This window comes from Ammospiza caudacuta, chromosome 1 (genome assembly GCF_027887145.1).
Source record: "Ammospiza caudacuta isolate bAmmCau1 chromosome 1, bAmmCau1.pri, whole genome shotgun sequence".
In the NCBI taxonomy this organism is placed as follows: Eukaryota; Metazoa; Chordata; class Aves; order Passeriformes; family Passerellidae; genus Ammospiza; species Ammospiza caudacuta.
The window spans coordinates 10,199,512-10,222,393 of NC_080593.1; the positions used below are offsets into that span (position 1 = coordinate 10,199,512).

The window sequence follows — 22,882 nt, forward strand, 5'->3', positions numbered from 1 at the left end:
AATTAGTTCACTTTCAGATTGTTCTTGCTTATTGAATGAGGACATATAATAATAAAAGCCTCTCACAGTTCTTTATTACAAAGCATTTGTTCTAAACACTAGAATAAAGAGATGATATATTTTCTCATTCCCTTTGGAAGAATCAATCCAAATCAGGAACTCTAATAGTAGGTACACAACCTGGGAATAAACTTCCACATTATTTATTTTTAAATATTAGAAAAAAGGAAAATTTGTATATTATACATTTATGATTTCCATGTGCATAAATGTGTAGCTCCTTTGGAATATTATAAAGGAATACCTTCCTCTTTGGCCTCTTACTTGACAAAACAGATGCCAATAATTATTGCATATATTTTTCACACACAAGCTGTCTTGAGACAAAAATCCCTATTTCATGCAGACTCATCACTTTTGCTCTGCTGCAGTGGATACACTTTCATGTGAACCATGCAGTAAAGTTTTCTACTCATTTCTCCCATAGTCTCTGAGAAACTTCTTAGCCAAAACCACAACATCCTCCCCCTGAAAACCATAAATATTTTTTTCCTATTATGTTTACTGCCTAAAGGCAGGTTGAGAGTCAAAAGACTATTACTGCTTGTCAAATGCTATGAAGTCAGAAACAAAATGATGTTCACTAAATTATTATTGTAATGCAACAGCAGTCAGGTGATACAGAATTTGTACAGCAAACAGGGAAGAATTTTAAAAGAAAATTTGAAGAAAAAAAGGACAGAAAAACAGGAAAAAATAAAAGGGATCTTCTGCACAGCAAAGCTTGTTATTGTGAAGAAGCATCCAGAAGAATGTTATTCAGAATATACTTAAGAAATCGACAGCTTTGCCTCCTACACACTCAAGAAAATGCAGAGTGAACAGTCATTCATAATTGTCCTTGCGAAATTGGTAAATTTGGAAATTTATTTGATTTGTGACCTCATGTCTTCAGCTTATGTGCTATAAAACAGGATTACTGAAGTTTTCAAAAAGAAAGAGAGAAGCAGCATGAATTTTAAGAAGCACAATTTTTCCAAGCAGAGGATGGGTTCAAAGTTTTCTAGGCTGTCTTCTTTTAGACATGCCTATCAATGCCTCAGTTAATTACCAAAGTACCTCAGTAATTAATCTGATTGATCCAACTAACCACTGCTACACTGAGATGTAGTCACTGATATTTAGGGGGACAAAGGCAAACACCTTCTGACAGAGAATAGATAAAGCCCAAAATAAGCAAATAGCTGTTAAGCACTTCATTTTTGGAATGACATATTTTTAATCAATTGGAATAATAAGTGGAAATTATCCTTTAACACCAGGAGAAAAGGTCCTGTCTCACTCAAATCTGGGGCTGCCCCAAAACAACAATATGGTTGTGTAGCCATCACTGCCAAATCATTTCACATCTCTTTTAGCAATGTTCCTTACTACCTTTTGTTAATTCAAAAAAAATATGCTTTATCTTTGTTGGTGGTGTTTTGGTTTGTTTTTCTCTTAGTAAAAGTGAAGAGCTAAAGAAAAAACAGTTATTCTATTTTTTCAGAAGCTGTAACCAAACATCTTAATCATCATAAAGCAAACCACACTCGTGAATGTCCCTTGACACAAGAAGAGGACAAACTATGATGGATTTAGAGCAGAGGCACACTGCTGCAGTGTCCCTCCAAACCAGGATTCATTTGCTTTCCACCTCATTGCCAGAACATTATCCCTTGGTGTTCTCTTCTTCTCTCCAGACCACACTGTCCTTTTCAGGCTCTCATGTTTCATCATTCATCAGGCTCAAACCTTTCTGAGACTCCCTAATGCCTTTATCAAACAGGCTGTACTTTTCCATGACCTCTCAAATGTTAAAATAATTTTTTTTAGTGTAATACAATAGTGAATTAGGGAACATCTCTGAACATGCAGCTATGTAGTTTACCCAAAAGGTGTTAACAAAAAGGTTCACACACACAGATAAGATACATGACAAAAACAGTATCTCGAATACACAAATATATTTTCATGGAACATTTAGCATGCTAGTTTACCATACATGTTCAAAGTTACCCCAAATTGTATTTATAATTTCTACATGTCCAAAAAACAGCAGAAAAATAAGATTTGGTTGTATTTTTTAATTAACATCTCATAAGGCTAAAGACTTCATAAAACCTCAAATATTTCAGGGAGAAATACTAAATATTAAAAATGAAAGAAAAAAAGGCAACTCCAAAAATTTCAGAATTTAAATCCTACTTAATATCAGACCATTACATTAGATTTTAGAGATCCATCCATCTTATCACCACAAATGCATCATTTTGAATAGAGAGATACCAGATAACTGTGGTTATTCTCCAGTGATGTCAAACCTTCCACCACACACACCCCACATCCCCCCAGTCAGCAGGGGGGGAGGGTGGAATCTTATAATTAAAATTCTTGAATTGAACACCAAAATGCTCCCAAAATCACACTGGTTAAACCATTTTCTTACAATGCTTGCCCTGGTTCTGTGAAAGCCAAGAAAATGCATTACCACAAGTCACAACACTAAGATAGAACTAAAGCTTCCTTGTGGCAACACAGCAGAATTCTTGCCTGAGCTCTGAGCAAAAGCAGGTCTGTCCACATGAAATAGCACTATGCAGCACTCAGCAGCTCCAAAACTTATTTACTAGCACAGGACACGGGAATATAAAGGATTACCTATGGCTGGTGGGAGATTTATGGCTGCCTCTCTCCCCTGTGCTGAGCAGCACACTGCCAGTGAAGCCTCAGCAATGCTTTTCTGCCCTGCAGGAGCTGCACCCTGAGATTCTCCACATAAAGAATACCCCACAAAAAAAGTTTTTACAAACAGCAGGGACAGTGAATAACACAGTTGCTTTTTCACACTAAACATCTTCTCCTAAGAGGAATAACTTCACCTTTGATCACTACTCCACTTCTAATTCTTCCATTGTGCTGGGCATTTCTGTCCTACCATCACACAGGCAGCTGCTTTAGCACCACATTGAGACAAACACAAGACACAAATACAGAGTTTAGAAGATAGATGAGACTTTTTTCAATAAGGAAAAAATCCCACCACACTGTTTCAAAGTAAAGGAGATGAAGTCACCACTGCACTGACATTTTAACCTTAAGACTTAAATGCTAATTTTTTCACCTCCAGTACCTCAAATTGCTCAGAGGAAGTGAGAGCTAACACACAAGAGAACAGAGGCAAATGGGAAATTGGGAATCTTCCTCTCAAACTATCTCCATTTCACGTAGTTGTTCCTATTACACAACTGTCACACAACCTGATGAAGAACAAGTGTGGGGAACAAAAAAATTGAGCCAATTTCAATCCTGGTGTTTATTTCCACAAACTTGTTTCAAAACGTGCATGGATTTCCTTAAAAATTATAAAGTATTCCTAATAACTGAGACACCATCTTCACATGCACAGATTCTCAGGAATATTTAGGTGTTAACTCACCCTTGATTTCAGTTGAATGAAGTGTGCAAATACTTCCGAAGATGTGGATTTTCAGAGTACCATTATACAATGGCAGATTTTAAGCTTTACTTCTTGAGCACCACACAAGATTGTGACTTCTTCTGACATAATATTTTAAAATATGCTTTGAATAAAGTGTCAGACAAGTCCCATTATTTCATTGAACTGGTACAGAGGAACCATGGGAAGTAAATCCTAATATTTAAATAATTGGTCAGGTTTTTATAACAAAAAAAATCCAAGTGCAAACATACACACACACTCATTTAGTTCAGAACTCAGGTAAGAAATTACATCAGGTGGTATTTGAACTTCAGGTATTGGTGAAGAATCCCCACATCCTTGAAAAGCACATGAATTCTCTACAGACAATACAGCAAGCGCATGCAGAGGTACCACTTAGTGTTACTCCTCAGAAGTCTGAATTTAGTTATAACAAGCACTGATGCTCACTGAAAGGGCTCAGAAAGCTTAGGCCCAGATTTATAGTGTCATTTGACAAAAATTCAATAGCTTTTGGAGAGCAGTGCCTTGCCAACACAGATGTTGCCACAGACATCTGTTAGCTCAACAATGCTGAGGTGCATCTCCCTCTACAATCCCACCCCACCAGGCAATGGTCTGGAAAACCTCAAAGCAGAGCACATTAAGTTCAAGAAACCATTTCAGGGATCCTGACTTCTCTCCCTTATCACCTGTAGCACATGTTTACTGTTTATGGCTCATCACCAGCACACGCAATCACTTATATCCCAAATGTTCAAGGAGCTCAGGAAGAAAATGCATTAATATTCAGAACTACCTGCAGAGATCCAGGCTTGGAAAGGTTCATGATTTCATACTGCAATGCCTGGGTGCCTCTGCCACACCGTGCTAACCTAAGTCTCTCCTAACAAGTGCAGCTTGCATACATAAAGCAATATTGATTCAGCTGTGCAGAGCTGTTTGCCCAGCCTTTCAGCGGCACGGCTTCTCCAAACACTGCTGCAGACATCAGAGCTGTCTTCCGAGGAGAGGGGAGGTGTTTGTCAGCCAGGCTCGGCTCAACGGCGCACTCTGCGCCAACCACTGCATTTAATTAGCTTCCCTTGCTTGGCCTCACAGAGATGTTTTCCACTATCTGATCTTGTCTGCATGAACCCCATTCTGATTTCATGCAGGATGGAGGATGGCAGCCACAGCCTCTTTTGTAAATAAACCTGCCCTGACTTGTAAAGGAGCTGTTGATAGGAGCAAAGATATCATGGTATCCATGCCCGCATAAAGCACAGCACAAAACTGCTTCCTGAAGCAAAATATCTGGAGATTAAAGCTAAAGGAAAGAATGGCACCCTTCTAAATAAGCAGTTCAAACAGTTTAATAAAGAGAGGACATAAGGGATGGTTATTTTGAAATGAACACTTTTATCTGTACCACATGGTGTCTTTCCCAGTGGCACTGCTAGAATTCAATAGCACAATTTCATGAGAAAGAATAAGAACTTGTCTTTGTTTTGCTGTTCACAGGAGCCAGTTTGTTTAAACCTTCCAACAAGGAAGATAAACAAGCTGATGTTTTACATGAACTGCTTTATCTGTCACTTAAAATGCAAAACAAAACATGACATATTCCTGCTTATCCAGCTGTACTAAATTTAGTATATAAATACAAGGACTGTTCAAGGGTAAGCAAAGAATTTCTGTCTCAGAGATCCTCTAAAAATTCCTTCTTGATGCTTTTTTCTTTCCTTTTCAAACAAACATATTCTAGGCAGAGCTGTTAAGGAAAAAATACACTCACAGGCAAACTCTTCTGCTTGAACTTGTAACCCAGACAGCAAAGTGTATGTGAAGGTGTGAAAGTCAAACCCCCTTTACCTATAGCTGTGTCACTGCACATACCATCACTGCAAATACTATTCCTACTTAATTGGAATTTAATAACTATAATAATATAAATATTCTTTTTCTTCTATATATCTTCTTTACTTAAGATATTATTTGCTTCCTATTGTATCCATAACAGCTTTTCAGAATTTATTGGGGAGGGCAAGAATTTCCAAGCTTATACTATGCCAGGTTTCTTTATATCAGAGACTGCAGATCACAGGCATATTCACCACCTTTCCCATCACCCTTTATAGCTGCAGTTTTTCAAGCTTCAAGCATTTTAGATGGGTGAAAATGTCAGTTCCTCCAGCTCTAAGAAAGAAGCAGTGATGTACCAGAAGATAAATAAATGACATCTAAGTCAATTCACCTCTCAAAGTTCTGGCTTTGCAAAGAAAGAGTCCAGGAAAACAAACTCAGTCTTTTTGCCTGGCTTATCCTTATGCCATTAAAATTAACATGAAACAATATGTTCCTTCTTAACCACTTGATGAGTCAGTGCAGCTCAGAAAACTGATAAAAGGTTTGTGGAAATAAATTAATATTGCATGAATGCTGCTGGAGCTATTAAACAAGCCTAAGCAAGAACCCATCACTGAAGCCAAAAGAGACCTTGACATGATGAGAGAAAGTGGCAGAAAAGTCAACAATCAGTATTACAGCAAGTCCTTTGCCCTGCAAAAATGGCATGTGACCTAAACAGATGTAAGCAGCCCTTATCTCTGATATAAACAGCTATGCTGCTTATCTCAGATCTCACCTTTCTATTACATTGCTTTTAACAATACAAAACCCATTCTTTTAACACCTTTTTTTTTTCTTAATGGAAAAGAAAATTTATCAAAATATTTCAGTAAAAATCTCTCTTCAGAAGAAATGAGAGGGGAAGAAGAGTAGGGGGTTTTTAAGCTATGAAATAGCTCAGTTATTGGTGTTTTGGTTATGCTTTCACAAGTATGCATGAAATAGACTTGAAATCTACAGTTGATGACAGATAGGAGACAGCAAATACTGTGACTTATGTCTTCAGTAGGCAAACTTAGCTTTATTCCTGCAAATGTGGTCAGTTTTCTCTGCCTCTGCTGAAGGCAGAGAAAAAGATCAGAATTATCAGCCTACCTGCAGGATTTAGAAGCAGATCTGCAGATCACATGCTACCAAAAGCAGCTGCTGCTTCTTACCCACTTTCACACTGTACTTCAGAAATACCCACTTGTGTGACAAGAAAGGAGGCAAAGCTTTTCCAAGTACACTCTGCTTCTGAGCACAGTGACCTCCACAAACTTCAGTTCCTGAAGTCTCAACCCAGCAAAGCACTCAAATTTTAATATATCAGAATTCCTGAAAATTTCAGAGGTACAGGTGAATCAGCAGTACTTTGGGCACGAAAAAATGTGAAGGATTGCTCAGAAGCAAGAGGCCAACTTCCTCTCTGCTACACATAAAAAATTCTGATGGTTTCTTAGTACTTCAATGTACGATCTCCCAAAGATCCTGTTTATTTTCTCAAGAATGGCTTAATCTTCACTTGCATCAAAGAGAGCATTTAAAATACATTCTAGATAACATTTTCCCAGTGGATAAACAAGAATGAAATATTTTACAGCTACCTTAGACACTTGGACAGAATCCCTGCAAGTATTCTTTTAAAACAAGATCAGACATTAGAAAATATTATTGATCATCTGTCTTACTCATTACTGACATTTCTTTAAGTTAGTTATGCCAAAACATGAGTAGTTCTACAGAAAAGGTCCATGTAAATTCAAAGATACAACTTCCATAATTTAATTCTGCATGGTAAAGAGTGTCATATGGACATTTGATGAAGTGCACCATGATTTAAGAAAACAAGTAGAGCAAGAAGTCAGGAAGTTACATTTACAGGAACAGCAAAGTCTTCAATAGAGAGATCCCTTAAAGTGCAGAAATTGCTATCATCTGTTGCATAAATTGCCCACTATGCATTGTCTGCTGCATATAACAGTTGCCTATGATTAAACCTGATTAAATCTGCTTGCACTGGGGAAGACTCCAGTCTAGGCACTGGCAAATATTGATAGTCACCAAAATTCAACCGGTACAAATCTGTCACTGCCCTTCCTGGTGTCAATGACGGGAATTGTCAATACAAAAGACTTATAAATTTGCATTAGTCTGATGTTAAACAGTACTGGAAATTTAATCTCATTTCATCCTAAATGTTCATTAGCTAAACCTTATTAATATCTTAATTTATTAATAGACCCATATTATTGTTTGAGCTTGATGGAAAACAAAGCCTCTCCTTTATAATATGATGTCACAAACAATTTCATATCTAATACTTAATTTAAATATTAACCTCCCTTATTACAAATATACATATTGCCATATATTTCTATGTCAAATGACATTGTAAAAACTACTCCCATCCTTCTTTCACCACATATACACATTTTATAGCAGTTATTGCTTCAAACACCTCTCTCAAAACATCCTCTGTCCTTCACTGGGAATTAAATCATTTCATATAGCACATTTCCAACCTTCAACTATTATTAGAAAACATCTTTTGTACTATTCCATTAGCCTCATTCATATGTTGTGTTGTCTTTTTGGACTTACTGAAAATGAATTATGCAGGACAGTAGAAGAAAGCTGTTCCTGCCTAATTCAAGTAAAATCACAAAAAAAGGAAGCAGTATGATCAACAATTGCAGTGTTCCTTTGAGACTTTCTTTCTTATTATATAAAATAACAATCTTTTGAAGAAGAGGAGACTGATAATTACCCAACATCATCCTCTAAAAAGAGGAGCAAACTGAAGGTAACAAAACAGCTATTTTCACCCATATTAAGATAAATTAAATGTTAGCATATTTCAGTGTGCTTAATTAAATCAAAATCTATGTCACATAAATGGTTTTGCTCAGGGTTGAGAGAAATTTTTTTTAATCTATTAAATTTTTCCTAACTGCTGACCATAATAGTCATACCTGGTAGTTTTCCTTTTCCCCTCCTTCTCACTCACATATGAATTTGGTTTACTAAATCAAACACACAGCAACTACAGAGTGGAGGGCAGACCAAGCAGCAAACAAAACCTGGAAGACTTACCATTAACACAGACTTCATAAGACTTGCAAAGGTCATCCTCAAAGAGGCAGCCTAAAAACACAAAAGAAAGGTAAAAATTAATAGAGGTGTCAAACTGTGGATAATTAGTGCATTGAAGACCTGTTAATGCTGTGAAAAAGTCAGACATTTGGTGGGCCTTGGGAGTTCAAACTGGGCAGTAGAGGAAGTCCAGAACAGGTCTGATTAGACAGCACATCTAACTAATTGGCTATGTCCAGAATAATCTTTGAAGTTTTCCTCCCCTCATTTCTCTCCTGAAGGTTCAGGTTTTTTCCCATGCATGTCTCTCTCATTAATTGATTTGAGGGACTTTATGTTCTCTTAATTTTGAACACATTATTATACCACAGCACAGTAATGCTGCAGTACACTGCAAGAATACACACCAAGAAACCAAGAGCATCCTGACAGTATTGCCACAGCAATGAGGCAAGCCTTTAAATCTGCCTATAAATTGCACAGGTTAAGCTTGGGTTTAGTAACTGCAACACTGACCATGCCTAAGACTTCAGGAGTGCTAAGTCCTTGGAGAAAGGCTTCCAAATTAAGCCACCCCTACCAACACTCACCTCACAGACAGCTGACAAATCAATATAAGCCCATGAAAAATATCCTTGGAATTTTTTGATTTAAAACAGGAAATTGGATCCTGAAGTTGCTGCTTGATGAGCCCCTACAGCACAAACTCCATTCTTCACCCTAGAAACTTCATCCAGGCTGGCAATCCCAGCTCTTTCACTTGTACACATCTTCATGGATAAAGTATTCTGTTCCCTTGTGACCAAACTGTTCTGTTCCCTTGGTGTCACCCAACCAGGGATTGAGTCAATGGTTATTTTTGCTTTTATCCTCAGCCAAAATGAGTCCCTGCTGACAGTTGTGAAGGCAGCAGGGAAGTGGGCAAGATGGGCCCCTGCTCTGGTCACTCCACACTGGGGCACAGGGACAAGGATCAGGTGCAAAGGCACTGTGAAATATCCTGCTACTGCTAAGGGCACTCGCTTTGTTTACCCAAAGTAGTTTCTTTATTTTCTGACAAAGCTAAAGGTCTAGGACTGGAGCAGATCTGGGGAATGAAGCTGTAGGTTGGACACAAACACTGCCCTTAAGAACACATTTTCACAATTAAACCTTTTCATTTTCCTGGAAAATATCTTATTTATAAATGGCCACATGGAGTTATGATATTAAGCAATATTGAACTTTTCCACACCTTGCATCAAGAAACCAGCAGGAACTACACCAGACCCAAACCAATGAGCAAATCCTCTCTCCCCAGCCATGCCTATCTCCATGAAAGCACAAAGTACAGCACCTCTAATCACCAGGGAGTCCAGTGGATTATATAAAATATCCTTAGAAAAAGAACTGAAAGGCTCAGAACCCTCTGACCATGAATTACCTGGCTCCTAATCCTGCTAAAAGAAAAGTTTTGGTGAGATAGAGTGACTTAGGAATTTCTGAAAAGGCTTTCAGCAGATAACTGTATTAGTACATCATGAAGCCTGAACTAATATGCTATGTGTCTCAGCAGGATTTAGCAGCACATGCTAGGTCTGAGCTAGACAAACCCAGCTATGTGAATTCAAGACATGCTGGAGAACAAACAGCTCTTCACATCCATCCCACACCTGCCTGCAAAGACACATAACCTTACACAGATTTACAATATGCACACGAATAAGAGTTCTCTCATCCTTTTACTCATGTCACAGTAAACTGTGGATATACATTTGGTACCTTTTGAAAGGGAAGTTTCAGACAAGGAAAGCTTCTTCACACACAGTATGGCAGAATGGATGTACCCACACAGTACACAAAGTGTGGCTTGTAACATATTCTTGAGATGTGGATGATTTTGGCCCAGACAAGTCTGCTGTAAGAACCATTTGACCTGAAACAGTGGCTGGAAACTCACTGAAGATACCTGACTGCAGCCCTGCTACTGACCCAGCCGAGCAGGAGGATGCCTGAGCTGTACATGGACTCATAAAGGGCATCAGACAAGGACAATGAGAGGCAGTGACCAAAAACATCCACACAGAGCTCACAGAACAAGAGTCTAATTAAAAGAATAACAATGCTCACTTTAGATAGGCATTCTTGCAGAAAAAAAAATAAAGACTTCAAGCACCAATATAAACTAGACTTGGAATGTATACTTCAGTGTTCCTGTTTCCAGAAATCTGAAGTTAACTCTTCTAAAAAAAAAAAAAAAGAAGGTTTCATGGCTAGAAAAAAATCAGTATTTCTTTTTTTTTTCCTGAGAGGTTAAAAAAAGAATTAAAACCAGAAACCTGAAATATCTGTGTCCAGAAAATGCTGCTGAATTTGTCCTGTGATGGAGGGAAGACAGTTTTGTAGACATTTCCCATCCTGCAGTGCTGTGGAGCCAAAAGTGTCAGATGAGAAGTTGCAGCCAGGAATATTTCTAGTGGAGTGGCACATTCAAACAGTGACAGGTTCACCTGACTCCAATGATTTGAAGCACCTGGGAGCTGGGATTACAACCACCTGCTGTCTGTAGCCACCTGCCAGAGACAGGCCATCCTATAATAATACACTGAGATTCTCAGAAGCAGAAAAATACAGATAGAAAATGAACAAAACAAGCCTGCTTAGGTACAAAGAAATGCACAGTCATGCTACTTCTCTACAGAACTCTGATTTTGCTTTATTGACTAATAAGTTTTCCAGGAAAAGCACAAAAGAAAACTGGCATTATCACGTTTTAGCTTCTCTTTTAATAACTGTTGTTTATTTGATGCTCACTGCAGCAAGGAATCTGATGCAATCAGACTTGTAAACCCATGTCTTGGAGAGCAAACTAGAAAAGTCAATGCATAGTAAACTAAATCCATGTAGGATTACTCTAAAATAGACAAGGACCTCCAAAATGCCTTGAAAAATATTTCCTTTCTAGTTATTTATTGCTAGAGTTGATTGTTATGCATATTTCACCCAACCAGTTAATATGCTAATTTAGCTACTAATTTATCTCCTGCTATTTGCTGGAACACTAAGAAATATCATATTTCATTTTAAATACCATCTACCTACCATTAGTAATGGTGGTAATAAGTCAACTCCGAAGAGTGAAGCGGTATCATCTCCAAAATATATTTAATTCAGTTCATGCCTTATGGGAGCAAAATCACATTGCATTTTCTATCAAAAAAATCTCCCTACCACAAAAAATGTCCCAGTACACATAAACTGTTGATACATTACTTTCAAACACCAAACCTAAAGCCCCAGTCTCACTTCACACAGCAGCCCTGAAATAACAAAGTTTCCACACAATTATCCAGCATGCTTTGCCTTGTTAAATGTAGAATTTAGAGTTTTCTTACCTAACTTGCACTGACATTCAACTCTTTATTAACACTTGCATGGTCTCCACATCTCAATAGTGACAGATCAGGTTAATATACTGTATATAATATACACTACAGTATATTTACATGGTGTATTATTTAATAGTCACAGAAAGAGATTCCATAGGGCCTTGCAAATTCTTCTGCCTCCCTTTCCTCCCCCTCTACATCTCCAGTGCTATTTCTCAGAAAGGCAGCAAAACAATCACAAAATACTGCTGCAAGTACAGGACCTAAAAGTTTATGTTTCTTTTTTCAACTCATTCTTCTCATGAGACACTAATAAAACTATCTCCTTCTCTTCATCATACAGCAGTTCTGCTTTCCTAAAGAAAAAAATAGGAAAGTTTAAATTGCACTGGAACATATTGTTTGTTTGGACTTATACAAGGAGCCTCTGAAGGTTAGGACAGTCAATGCAGCAGATGAAGTCACTTGAACTTCATCTAGAAGAAACTGTAAAATTTCTCTTAGAAGGAAAATATTTTTTAAAACTGACATTGACTGATGATTCAAACAGATTATATTATGTTTATTTCTCTGTCCTTTCCCCCTGTTAACCAACTCATGATGATCCTAAACTAACCACCTCTCCCAAGAATGCCATCAATCCTGTAAGCATTTTTCTAAATTAAAATTTAAAAGTAGGTCATAGATAAACTCCCTGTTTATCAAAAACTGTTTTATAATCATCAAAACAAAAATCCAAATAACAGGTAAAACCAGCTACATTTCTTCTGAAATTGGGAAAATACAAACCTCTTAAATCTTTTGTGTTATTGAAGGATCGCTACCTTTTCCTTTCACTCTCTTACTCTAATATTCATGGAAGCACTTAATGTCTCCTCACATCTGCAGACCTTAACAACCCCTGGCCCATCACAACTTCAGCCAGTATATGTTCCCTTAATCAAAATATGCCAGCAGTCTTTAACATTTTAATAGTCCAGAATAAAAGTGCACCCCACATTTACCTCTTTATTTCACATTTGGCTGCAAGATGTGGTCAGGAGACCTTGCAGGGTGAGCTCATCACTGCTGGTGAGGGTAATAAACAAGGAAACACCTGGGCAGGTCAATGCCTCCTTGGGTCTTTAGCCCCAGCTATGTAAGACTCTAAATAGTGAGTCACATTATTTTCCTATAGTAGGATTAATAAATATGGTCCAATAATTGTATTTTAGATGTGCTCAATTCACACAACTGTGATAGCTTTAACTAAAGAAACCAAGATGATGCCCAACAATAATGAACGATAATCTGAACACATTGGTAGGAAAAATGAAATGAGGTTTCTTGCAAAAAACTGACGGGAGAAATCATCTGAGAGAGAAATATTCTGCTCACTAATAAAGGTGAGAGATAAATTTTTTCAGTCTGCTAAAGCTGTGATCTATTCAACACATCCTCATCTGTCTGCCATACATGTGTGCTAACAAGTCTAGAATTACCCAAAATTGCAAGAATATCTGAGGAAAATGTACATGAAGCTGATCACAGGCTTTAAGCAAATTTCATCCCAATTTCCTAAACCCTGGGGTTACACAGGTATGTGCACATGCAATGTAAGTATATACTCATGACTCAAAACTTACTAATTGCCTGTGAAAAATCAAGAGACTAACTGCCTTCCTTGCTTTAGATTCATTATGGAATTCACTATGACAAAAAACCAGGATACTCCTTAGCCCTACCTTTTAAATTTTCATTCTTATCTCCTTTGCTCCTTTTTTCTGTTCCCAACTCCTCCATTCTCTTCCTGAGAAGTGTTTCTTTTTTAGCTCCTCCTCTCCAAGAAAACATGGTCCCACCACCAGGATGCAGCTGCCCCTCCTTGACCCTCCCAAACACGTTCATGCCATTCCCAGGCACTGCCCCCACTACACTGTCCCCTCTCCTTTCCCTCCTGCAGGTGAGCAGCTCTGTCACCTGTCAGTGTTTATTGCTGGCAGTCCAGTCCACCCATGCCCACACGTGCCCTCTATTGTAAAATCAGGGAGCCCCGACAGAGGAAGGAAAATGATGAATCTGACTCCATGTTCTCAAAGGGCTAATTTATTAGTTCATTATACTATATTATATTAAAGAATACTATACTAAAGAATATAGAAAGTATACTTACTGAATGCTAAAAAGATAACAATGAAAACTTGTGACTCTTTCCAGAGTCCTGGCACAGCTTGGCCACTGATTGGCCAGAGTCAAAATGACTCCCACCAGAATCCAATGACACAATCACCTGTGGGTAAACAAACTCCAAACACATTTCAAAGGAGCAAAACACAGGAGAAGCAAATGAGATAATTGTTTTCTTTTTCTCTGAGGCTTCTCAGGTGAATAATCCTGGCAAAGGAATTTTTTCAGAGAATGTGAATGCCACAGCCCTCCACTTCCCTTGTAGCCCATTCAGCCATTCCCCATCTCTCTCCCTTCCATTGTGTCACTGGGAGAGAACTAAGGGACAGGAGGTAAAAGAAGGGCAGAATTTGCTCTGTCTTGCTACCTCAATTCAGAGCTCTTCAGAGCAGGTGTAGGTTCAGTTACATTCTGGTGTCTCCTGAGGGTCTCAGGATATCCAGAATCTTCTACACTGAAAAAGAGACTTGATCAAGCTCTCAGAGCCTGTGGTGGTTTATCAACAACTGCTTGGATAATAGTTTAGTGATGAAAGAACAGTAAATCAATGTGGTCAAGAATAATATTAAAAGTGGCACATAATACTAAAGGGGTTCTTTCTCCCAAGAGGGAAAGTGAGAAAAATATTGTCAGCATAAAATATACTGAGCTTTGATCTTCTTTCTTCACTCCACCTTTTATGAGTTTAATATGTGCCTGATGTTTTTGTAATACTGCAAACTCTTGAGAGAAGGGTTTTTTCCATTCTTTTTTAATTATGTGCATGTACAAAGCTTCATACAAAGGAGCACTCATCCCTGGTGAAGAATCCAGGCTTTACTCTAATCCAAATTAACAGTCATAAAGATGACAAAAGAAATCCCTGCAGTGGTTAACTGCAGGACTGTGCAATCTTTTACGTGAAAAGTTCCCAAAGTAAAGTAAGGCAAAATTTCCCATAAGTGTTACCATATGGTGCTAACACTTCCTCATCTCAGATTTACCCCTTCTTTCAATCATTTTTCATACACACTGATTTGTATATTGAAATATGACTCTAGCCAGAATAATTCATCACAGAATAGAGTTTTCATTCATTTAGGAAAAATTTCAGTACTAAACCTACAGCCAAGACTTGCCCCCAAAGCCTCAATGACATTACAAAGCAGAACTTCAGTTACCTCCTTTATATCACTTGCCCTTCACCATGGATTAGTGCATGAAATAGGCAACATAGACAGACATGTTGTGGTGTTTATTATTATTATTTCTCACTATGTAAATCTCTACTTTGTCCTTTCTGCATTTAGACGAAAAAATTAGATCTTTTCCTTTGCATGTAAGTAGTCTGAGCATGTTCACCACTAAGGAAAGGAATTGCTTTGTAGTGAGAACACCATTAGCTTATCTGATTACTAATGCCATGATTGCAATGATGGAGGGCTTTTCTTCTGGGGAGCACTGAGAAAAGGTCAGTACTAAGAATAATTGGAGATGTGAGCAGTAATAACAGGTCATGAAGAGAAGAGACACTGAAAGTCCATCACTAAGAAAGCTTTAGAACAGCATTTGCATTTGCCCAGGGCTCAGAAAGTGGCTCATTCACCATTTGATGAGCCATTTTGTCATTTTTTCACTGTAAACATTAAAAGAACTTGCATTATCTCTTCTGAAAAATTACAATGCTCTCACTGCTACACTGTCTCTTCTGCAAAATTACAATGCTCTCACTGCTACACTGTCTAACTCTGTTTCTTTAGCAAGAATGCCATTCTCTCAAAGGAAAATGGGGAGCACAGATATAATCTGCCAAACAATTAGATCCACTAATACTTAATTATACTGAACACTATTTATATTGTAAAAAATGAATCACTTCTTGCAGAATAAATAGACAATAATTTTAAAGCATTTCAAATATTATCTCTTACGATCATGACTGAAATCTTTTACCTTTAATTGTGGCAGAAGGCATCAAATGTGATTTACTCGAGTACATCACATTTACTCGAGCCCCAGACAAAAGATTTTTGCCATTTTGGTGCCCCATAATGGGAAAAAATAGCATATTTACAATACAAAATGAAGGATCTGTTACTTCAGAATTAAAAATTGTTGATTGAAATACTCACAAACTGTAGACATAATGTCATAAGGGTCAGAGCAGGCCTTCAGTAACTGCAATTAAACACCTTCTGGTCACCCATAGCTAAAATTAAATTAATTTCTGGGCAGGAACTAAAATCACCCAATGCCTACTGAAATCCCAACTGCAACTAAGCAAAACTTTCTTTTGTGCCTGGCAGAGATTCTAAAAGCTGAACACCATTGAGACTAAATTCCATTTCACTGTTTAAATACATCAACAAGCAGCCTGATTTTTTACCTGTCATTGCCTGTAAAATATCCTTGCCCACAAAAATCTGCTGGCAGCAAAACCTTCTGGTATTATCCACAGCCAAAAGATACAACACTGAAGCTTCCATCCAGCAGAGTGTGACATTACCAGCACTGCCTTCCTCAATATCATTGCACACAAGCCAGCCAGCATTGCACTGCAGAGGCCTCTGTGATATTTATTCTGTGAAAGAGCTGCTGCCATCATTATATCTATCAACCTCATTTTGCCCATCACTAACTGCCAGTCTGTTCCAGCATACTTGTTTTACAAAATTGCAGTACAGGAGTGAATTCTAAATCCTAATTATAACATAATTCTAGATGTCTTCCACAGTCAGGGTTAAGACAAGCTGGGTCAAAGAAGTAATGAACCATTAGCTAGAGGCAACAGGAGCTCTGTCTGGAGGTTATGTGCTTTGGAAGATAACTCTTTCAGGTAAAAAATCCAAAACACTTACATGGTTCAGAAACTTATGTCCTATTCTCTGAAAGTACTCAATCTTTAAGAGCTGGATTCGGTGACGGGGTTTGTTTGGTTTTTTTTTTAAATGGTTTTTAAAGTTATGTTTTATGTTTTCTGTTTCGGGAAAGCTCCCATTATTTCCATAATCAAAGGAAGGAAAAGAGACATGTTTCTCATTTCCCTCTAACAAGTGCCAAAATTTTCTTTTCATTATTTGGCAGACATTCTTAATGAGTATCTTCTTGGTGCTTAAAAACACATAACCAGAATTTACAGCAATTCTCATCCACTTACATTGCCTCAAACTAAGCAATTACCCAATATTTATAATGGGTAATATTCCACTCCCAACAATATCTTAAGCAGACTTCAAAGGCAGAAACCATTTTTTGCAGAGGACCTCTCTGCTATTATTGGCCTTTATGTTCTGTTTTACTTAGAAAACAGTGCATCATCTTTCAACCACAGATGCCTGTACCAAGAGCTGCAGTATGACCAAGTGCCTGTCACATAGGATCCCCTCTATTTTCCTTCCTCAGACTTTTTAAAAAATCCCTCTCCTTTTTGCTTCACCTCTATTTCACAGTTAATTTGAGCTGGGTTACAATTTTTGGGTTAAAATTACAATGTGGACTTGGTGAAAACAACTTGGAAGGAAAAAAGAAATACATCATTGCAAGAAGTCTGAGTGCAAGGGGCTAGTTCAGAGTCATTTATTGCAGGCAAGTAATTCTAATCTGGACAACAGCACCCATGGATGTGGGAGCTACTCTTACAAAAGAGCTCCAAAAAAGGAAGGCAGGACCCAAACACTGGTCTAAATCTGTCTGTTTCTCTGTATCCATATGGAGGTCTGATAGATGTAGAAAACAGTAAAAATCGCTGTTTGGAAAAACAGCTTCATGCCTTCATCATGCATTTCTGAATCATAATGTTAATTTAGAGTGTTGAAATCACCTGTGTTCATCTAATGGAAGAGACACTATTATATACACTTGGTAATTTCTTTAATAAAGAGTTTAAACAGTCCAGAGTAATCCACATTAATTATTCATGTACTGGAGAAACATAATGAAAGTCAATGAAGAAAGAGTCTCTTGGAGTTCTTGAGGGAAAAATAATAATATTAAGTAAAATTCAATGGACTGTGACATCAAGATTTATCTCTACAATTTGCCCAGGGAATTTGAATTGCGAATGAAGCTGCAGCCTCCTCTAGGATGGAACAGAGTTATGAGAAACAGGTCACACAGGGATATTGGTAGCACAACAGAATTAACAGTTCTTACTAAGATGCCCAAAACTCCCTTTCCACAGGAAATAAAAATCATAACAGTGTTTATCTACTAGATATTTTTTAAAAGCTACCAAGAACTCAGCTGTCCCTATCAATACAAATTATCTCTTGACAAACAATCCATGTGCAGCACCTTGTGGCTTTGTTCAAGTCCTGTTGGGCTGTTGTGTTTGAAGCCCCCACATGGGCATCACAATGACAAGGGACAGAATTAGGACAATGCTCTGCTATGCTGATAAAGAATTAAATCTATTCTATATTGATTCAAAATCCATTGCAGACAGATGTTTAAATTTATCACAGAGTTAAATGATCTGCTTCTACTTACTTTTGTGAAATTACACCTATTTGAAAGAACTGAGAGTGAATGGTCTTGATTTTGACCAGTAATTGAGCTCTAATTACTCCTGACTCACCCTGGTGTTTCTGAGGCTGGCAGCAGAGCCAGCTGTCCTAGAATACATCCTGCTGTTGTGTCTGTGAAGCAGCTCTGCCTACTCTGTGAGACCAGTGAGAATTTTTTTTTCCCTAGGCTAGTTGTTGAGAGCCAGCCACAATAATGACACACATCAGAGATGTAGTTAAGAAAAAGCCTAATGATTAAAGCAATTTGGGGAGGAAGCCAAGAAAATTAGAGATGATTCTGAAATATGACAAATAGTGTTCATGCTGAGTAACACCAGAATTCATCTTCTGTTTCCTTCCTAAAAAGTACACAAAAGACTATTTTTCTCTGTCTGGAAAAACAAGAAAAATATCATTAGAAGACTGAACCTCTCAGATTCTAGAAGTTCATCTGTTGCACTCCTTTAACCACCAAGGAGAAACTGCACTTCAGCAAATCCATTTATGAAGGAAAAAAATCTGAAGGCTGGATGCTGTCAGGAGTTCATATAGGTGCATTTCTCCATTAAGAGCAGACAAAAGCCTTTGCTACACTGCAGCCATAGAGACACCAGCTCTCAACTTGGCCTCCAATGCCTGGTGATTTTGATGGAATTGAAGTATCTGAGCAGGAAATTAGGGCCCAAATACCTACTATTTTTTCTGTTTAAGTTTTTGTCTTTGCTGTTTTTCCTTTGTAAACTTTATTTCCATATTACAGACTTCTCTGTGCTCATTCCCTATCCTCTGCTGGATATTCTTTGCTACTGAGAGTTCCCAGGTAGGAGGCACATAATGGAGAAGAGAAAGGAATGGGGAATTTCACATCCCTATTCACCAATCAGGAACTTCCTCCACTGCTCCACCAAGCTGCTCTGAACTCCAGAGCTGGTTCTGTCTGCTGAATCCAGCCTCTCCCTAGTAACAATAATTAGCCTAGAGCATACACAATGAAAACAAGAATGAGACCTATTAATCCATAAAGGAATTACCAACATTGACTTCAGAGGGGATTTTTTGTTTTGTTCTGGTTTTCTTTTCTTCCCTGTATGGAAATAGAGAATCAAGGGGGTTGAGGAAACTTAGAAAATTGGAAACAGTAAAAGGTACAAATTCAGAAGAAAATACTGGAGGGAGAGCAGAGGTAATAGTGACCACTTCACTGTGCAACAACTGAACAAGAAAAATGTACAAGAAAAGAGGAAATGGGAGAAAATAAGAGCGTCTGAGAAAGGAAGTGCAGGAGAATAATCTCCACAGAAATGTCTGTAATGCATGATGTGTTAAAAGTGATAAAAAGTCCAAGGTGCAGAGATAAGCCAGAGGCAGAGATAAGAACAGCCCTGCATTTCCCGGCTAGCATCTTACACTGACTTTACAGGACTCTGTCTTGGGATTTCTGAGAATTTAGAAGAAAGGGACTCTCTCATTTCTTGGAGGTATCCTGAGAACAGAAGTTGTTTTACAATAATCCCATTGATAGTTTTGCAAGTCGATTCCAAAGATTCATTAATTAAAGACTTGATTTTGTTTTTTCCTCCAAAAAATTATTGATGTTAATATTTCATGAAGTTCCACACATGAGCCTTCAGTCTGCAGTTGACCAGCATTTGCATAATTCTATGAGACATGATATTCAGCAAGGTTTAGAATCAGTCTGGCACCTCATATGGGAGCCCTCTTAAAAATTCCTAAATTATTCTAATGAACCAGTATTATTCAAAAAAATATTTTTCTTCCTTCAGGATTTGAATTTCAGCCAAAACATTAAAACATAATGTTTAAAACTATACTTGGAGAGTTTCTATTTGATGAATATATTACAAATCTAATTTTGTGTTGTTTCTGAATCCAATACTCTACAGAAAGCAAGGAACAATGTGTATGCAATGCTTTCTACATCAATGCAGTGTTTACAAAACATCCTAATTATAGGACCTTAAAAAAACACACACCAAAAAAAGCAACAAATAAATCACCCAAAAAATCCAAAGCTTTTTGACCTTAATTCTCTATTCTACAATCTATATATCATGCAGCAGAAGTAAAGGCACAAGAATACTAAAATTAGACCCAGATGAGTAAATGAATTTTTTTTTCTAATGTGCAACCTCATTTGAAGTATTCTTTCAAACCAAGATGGGACTGTGACAAGAATGCCTGATACACCTGAAATTGTTTCATTATTGGTATGTCAAACTAAAATGTGAAGTGTTATTACACACTACTTTGTACAAGGAAACAGAACTCATCTACTTCTCTTCATTGAGCTTTGTTAAAAATAAAACTTAACTATCAGATTCATATCAAGCACTGGCCTGTTTTGAGAAGGTGGCTTCAGTTTCCTGCAGGCAGTTGGAAAGTATCAGTCAAGGACCAGAACAAGAATCTCTATCTACAGTTCTCTTTCTTTTGTATAACATCCTGGAACATTTTTACAGAGAGGTACGTGGAGGCGAAATAGTGCTCATGGAATATTTTTTAGGATTTTTACAGCTAAGACATTTTGGCTATCCATTCAACTTGCCTTTAGCCATTCATGTGGTGACAGAACAACAAAATCAAAAAACCTTTTGTGTCATTTCTTAAGTAATTGCCAAAATTTTTAGCAGTTTTACATAACTAAAAATATTATTTTACATGTAGGTTCAATGAACAAACAGTCCTCAAGTGGCACAAGTCTACTGGAGAGTTACATCAGAGTAACCCAGCCTATTCAACTTCCCAATTTAAATAAAATATGAGGACAGGGAGCAAGTGTGAGGAAGGGGGAGCGAGCTGCTCATACATACTTGTATCCTCCTCACCTCTCAGAAAATCCTCACTTTCCTTAAACTCAGCAGCTCTGCCCATTGACATCTGATGATGTAATAACACACAATTTATGTCATTCTGGATTAAAGGTAGAGCACATATAAAAGATAATTACTGCTCAGTTAGTGCTGCTTTTAGTTGTAATACTTTAATTCTATAATGATATGAAAGTGTCCACAAGCTTTCAAATCACAGCTGGGTACTGGAGACTTTTATCATTCCAGATCTTCCAAGCCTTTACCTGCACTGTTGGTAAAACCTTCTCTAAGGTTCCAATTCCCTTGTTGTCATTTTTTGACAACACTATGACTTTATTCTAACCCATTCTCTATCTCCACCACACCTGCCTAAACCCAGACCCTACAGTTGCCAAAAAGGTCCTTAAGGGCAGGACAGTGACCTTAGGCCATGGATTATCCCACCATCCCCTACTTTCCCAGAGGTGTGAACACCTTTATTGCTACTACTGATAGCCTAGTGCAGAACTACAGAATGCCAGAGCCAACCTCAGAAAAGATTACCCAGTCTTTTTTCCTCTCACAATCCATATGCTCACTTCACAACACTTGCATTCCCAGGTGGATAACTGATTCTTTACCCTGAGGAAGTTAAAAAGAAACATTTAAAAAAGCAACTGAAACATGTCACGCAGAAAAACTTACGAGTTCATTACTTCATAGAAGCTTTTTTAATATAATTTTTACTAAAATATCCTAAGAGATTTAGGGTGACTCACAAATGCCTAAAAATATGGAAGCTATTTTCCTGCTGCGTTCTTTTTTTCCTTTATGATGAAGGGAAGCTAAATGTACTTTGCTTTTGTTTCTTGTTATTTTTTGCTTGGTTTCTCCCTCCCCTTTCTGGAGAATAATAAAGTACATTATGTTTTCACTTGCAAAGCTCCTGAGTGTGCAGTGCCTGCCCCAGCGGGAGGCACGGCACACAAAAGCACGAAGCACACAGCTGCGCAATTACTCAAAGAGGATTGCTAATCTCACTAACTGCTGCACCTCTGCTCTCCCACCTCCAGTCAGCACGAGGCACTCTGCAAAACTCAGTATCAGAGTCTGTCTTTGCAAACTACAGGTATAGAAGTCTGTATTATACCTGTATAGATACAAATTTATTAAGCATGTCTACAGGACATATGTATTAAAAACATATTCATGATTATTGTTATTATTGCTATTACTGCAATAAAATGGGGTTGGAATCTGTTGTCAAAACATTTTCTTCTACTGCCATCTGAGATACCACAGCCTGAGATATCCACACAGCACTGAGAGATCTGGTAGGAGACTCAGTCCTTTCTGGAGTGTCAGAGACATTAGGCAGAATACCCACAGCACCTGAAACAACTCAAGGTGCCCTTTGTGAGGCAACTGAACCCAGACTTCTTTTCTAAAATAATCTAAGTATGCCATGCCATACAATTTCTATTTTTTTCAACTTGTCTTGCAGGTTTCTCGTAGTGATCTTCCAGTTACCTGAGACGAGACCTCTCTACTGTGTTCCATAAGATGTCAGAAAACCAAAAGCCAGCCTCT

At 37.8% G+C, this 22,882-nt stretch overlaps 1 protein-coding gene across 2 annotated transcripts in view; it reads right to left on the bottom strand.

Annotated features, from left to right (window-relative positions):
* Nucleotides 1-22,882, bottom strand: part of PTPRN2 (protein tyrosine phosphatase receptor type N2) — a 634,110-nt gene that overhangs the window by 557,963 nt on the left and 53,265 nt on the right. For both annotated transcript variants that reach the window (XM_058803508.1, XM_058803499.1), the window contains exon 2: nt 8,465-8,515. In XM_058803508.1, coding sequence (XP_058659491.1) covers nt 8,465-8,515 — 51 coding nt within the window. The remainder of the gene's footprint in view (nt 1-8,464; nt 8,516-22,882) is intronic.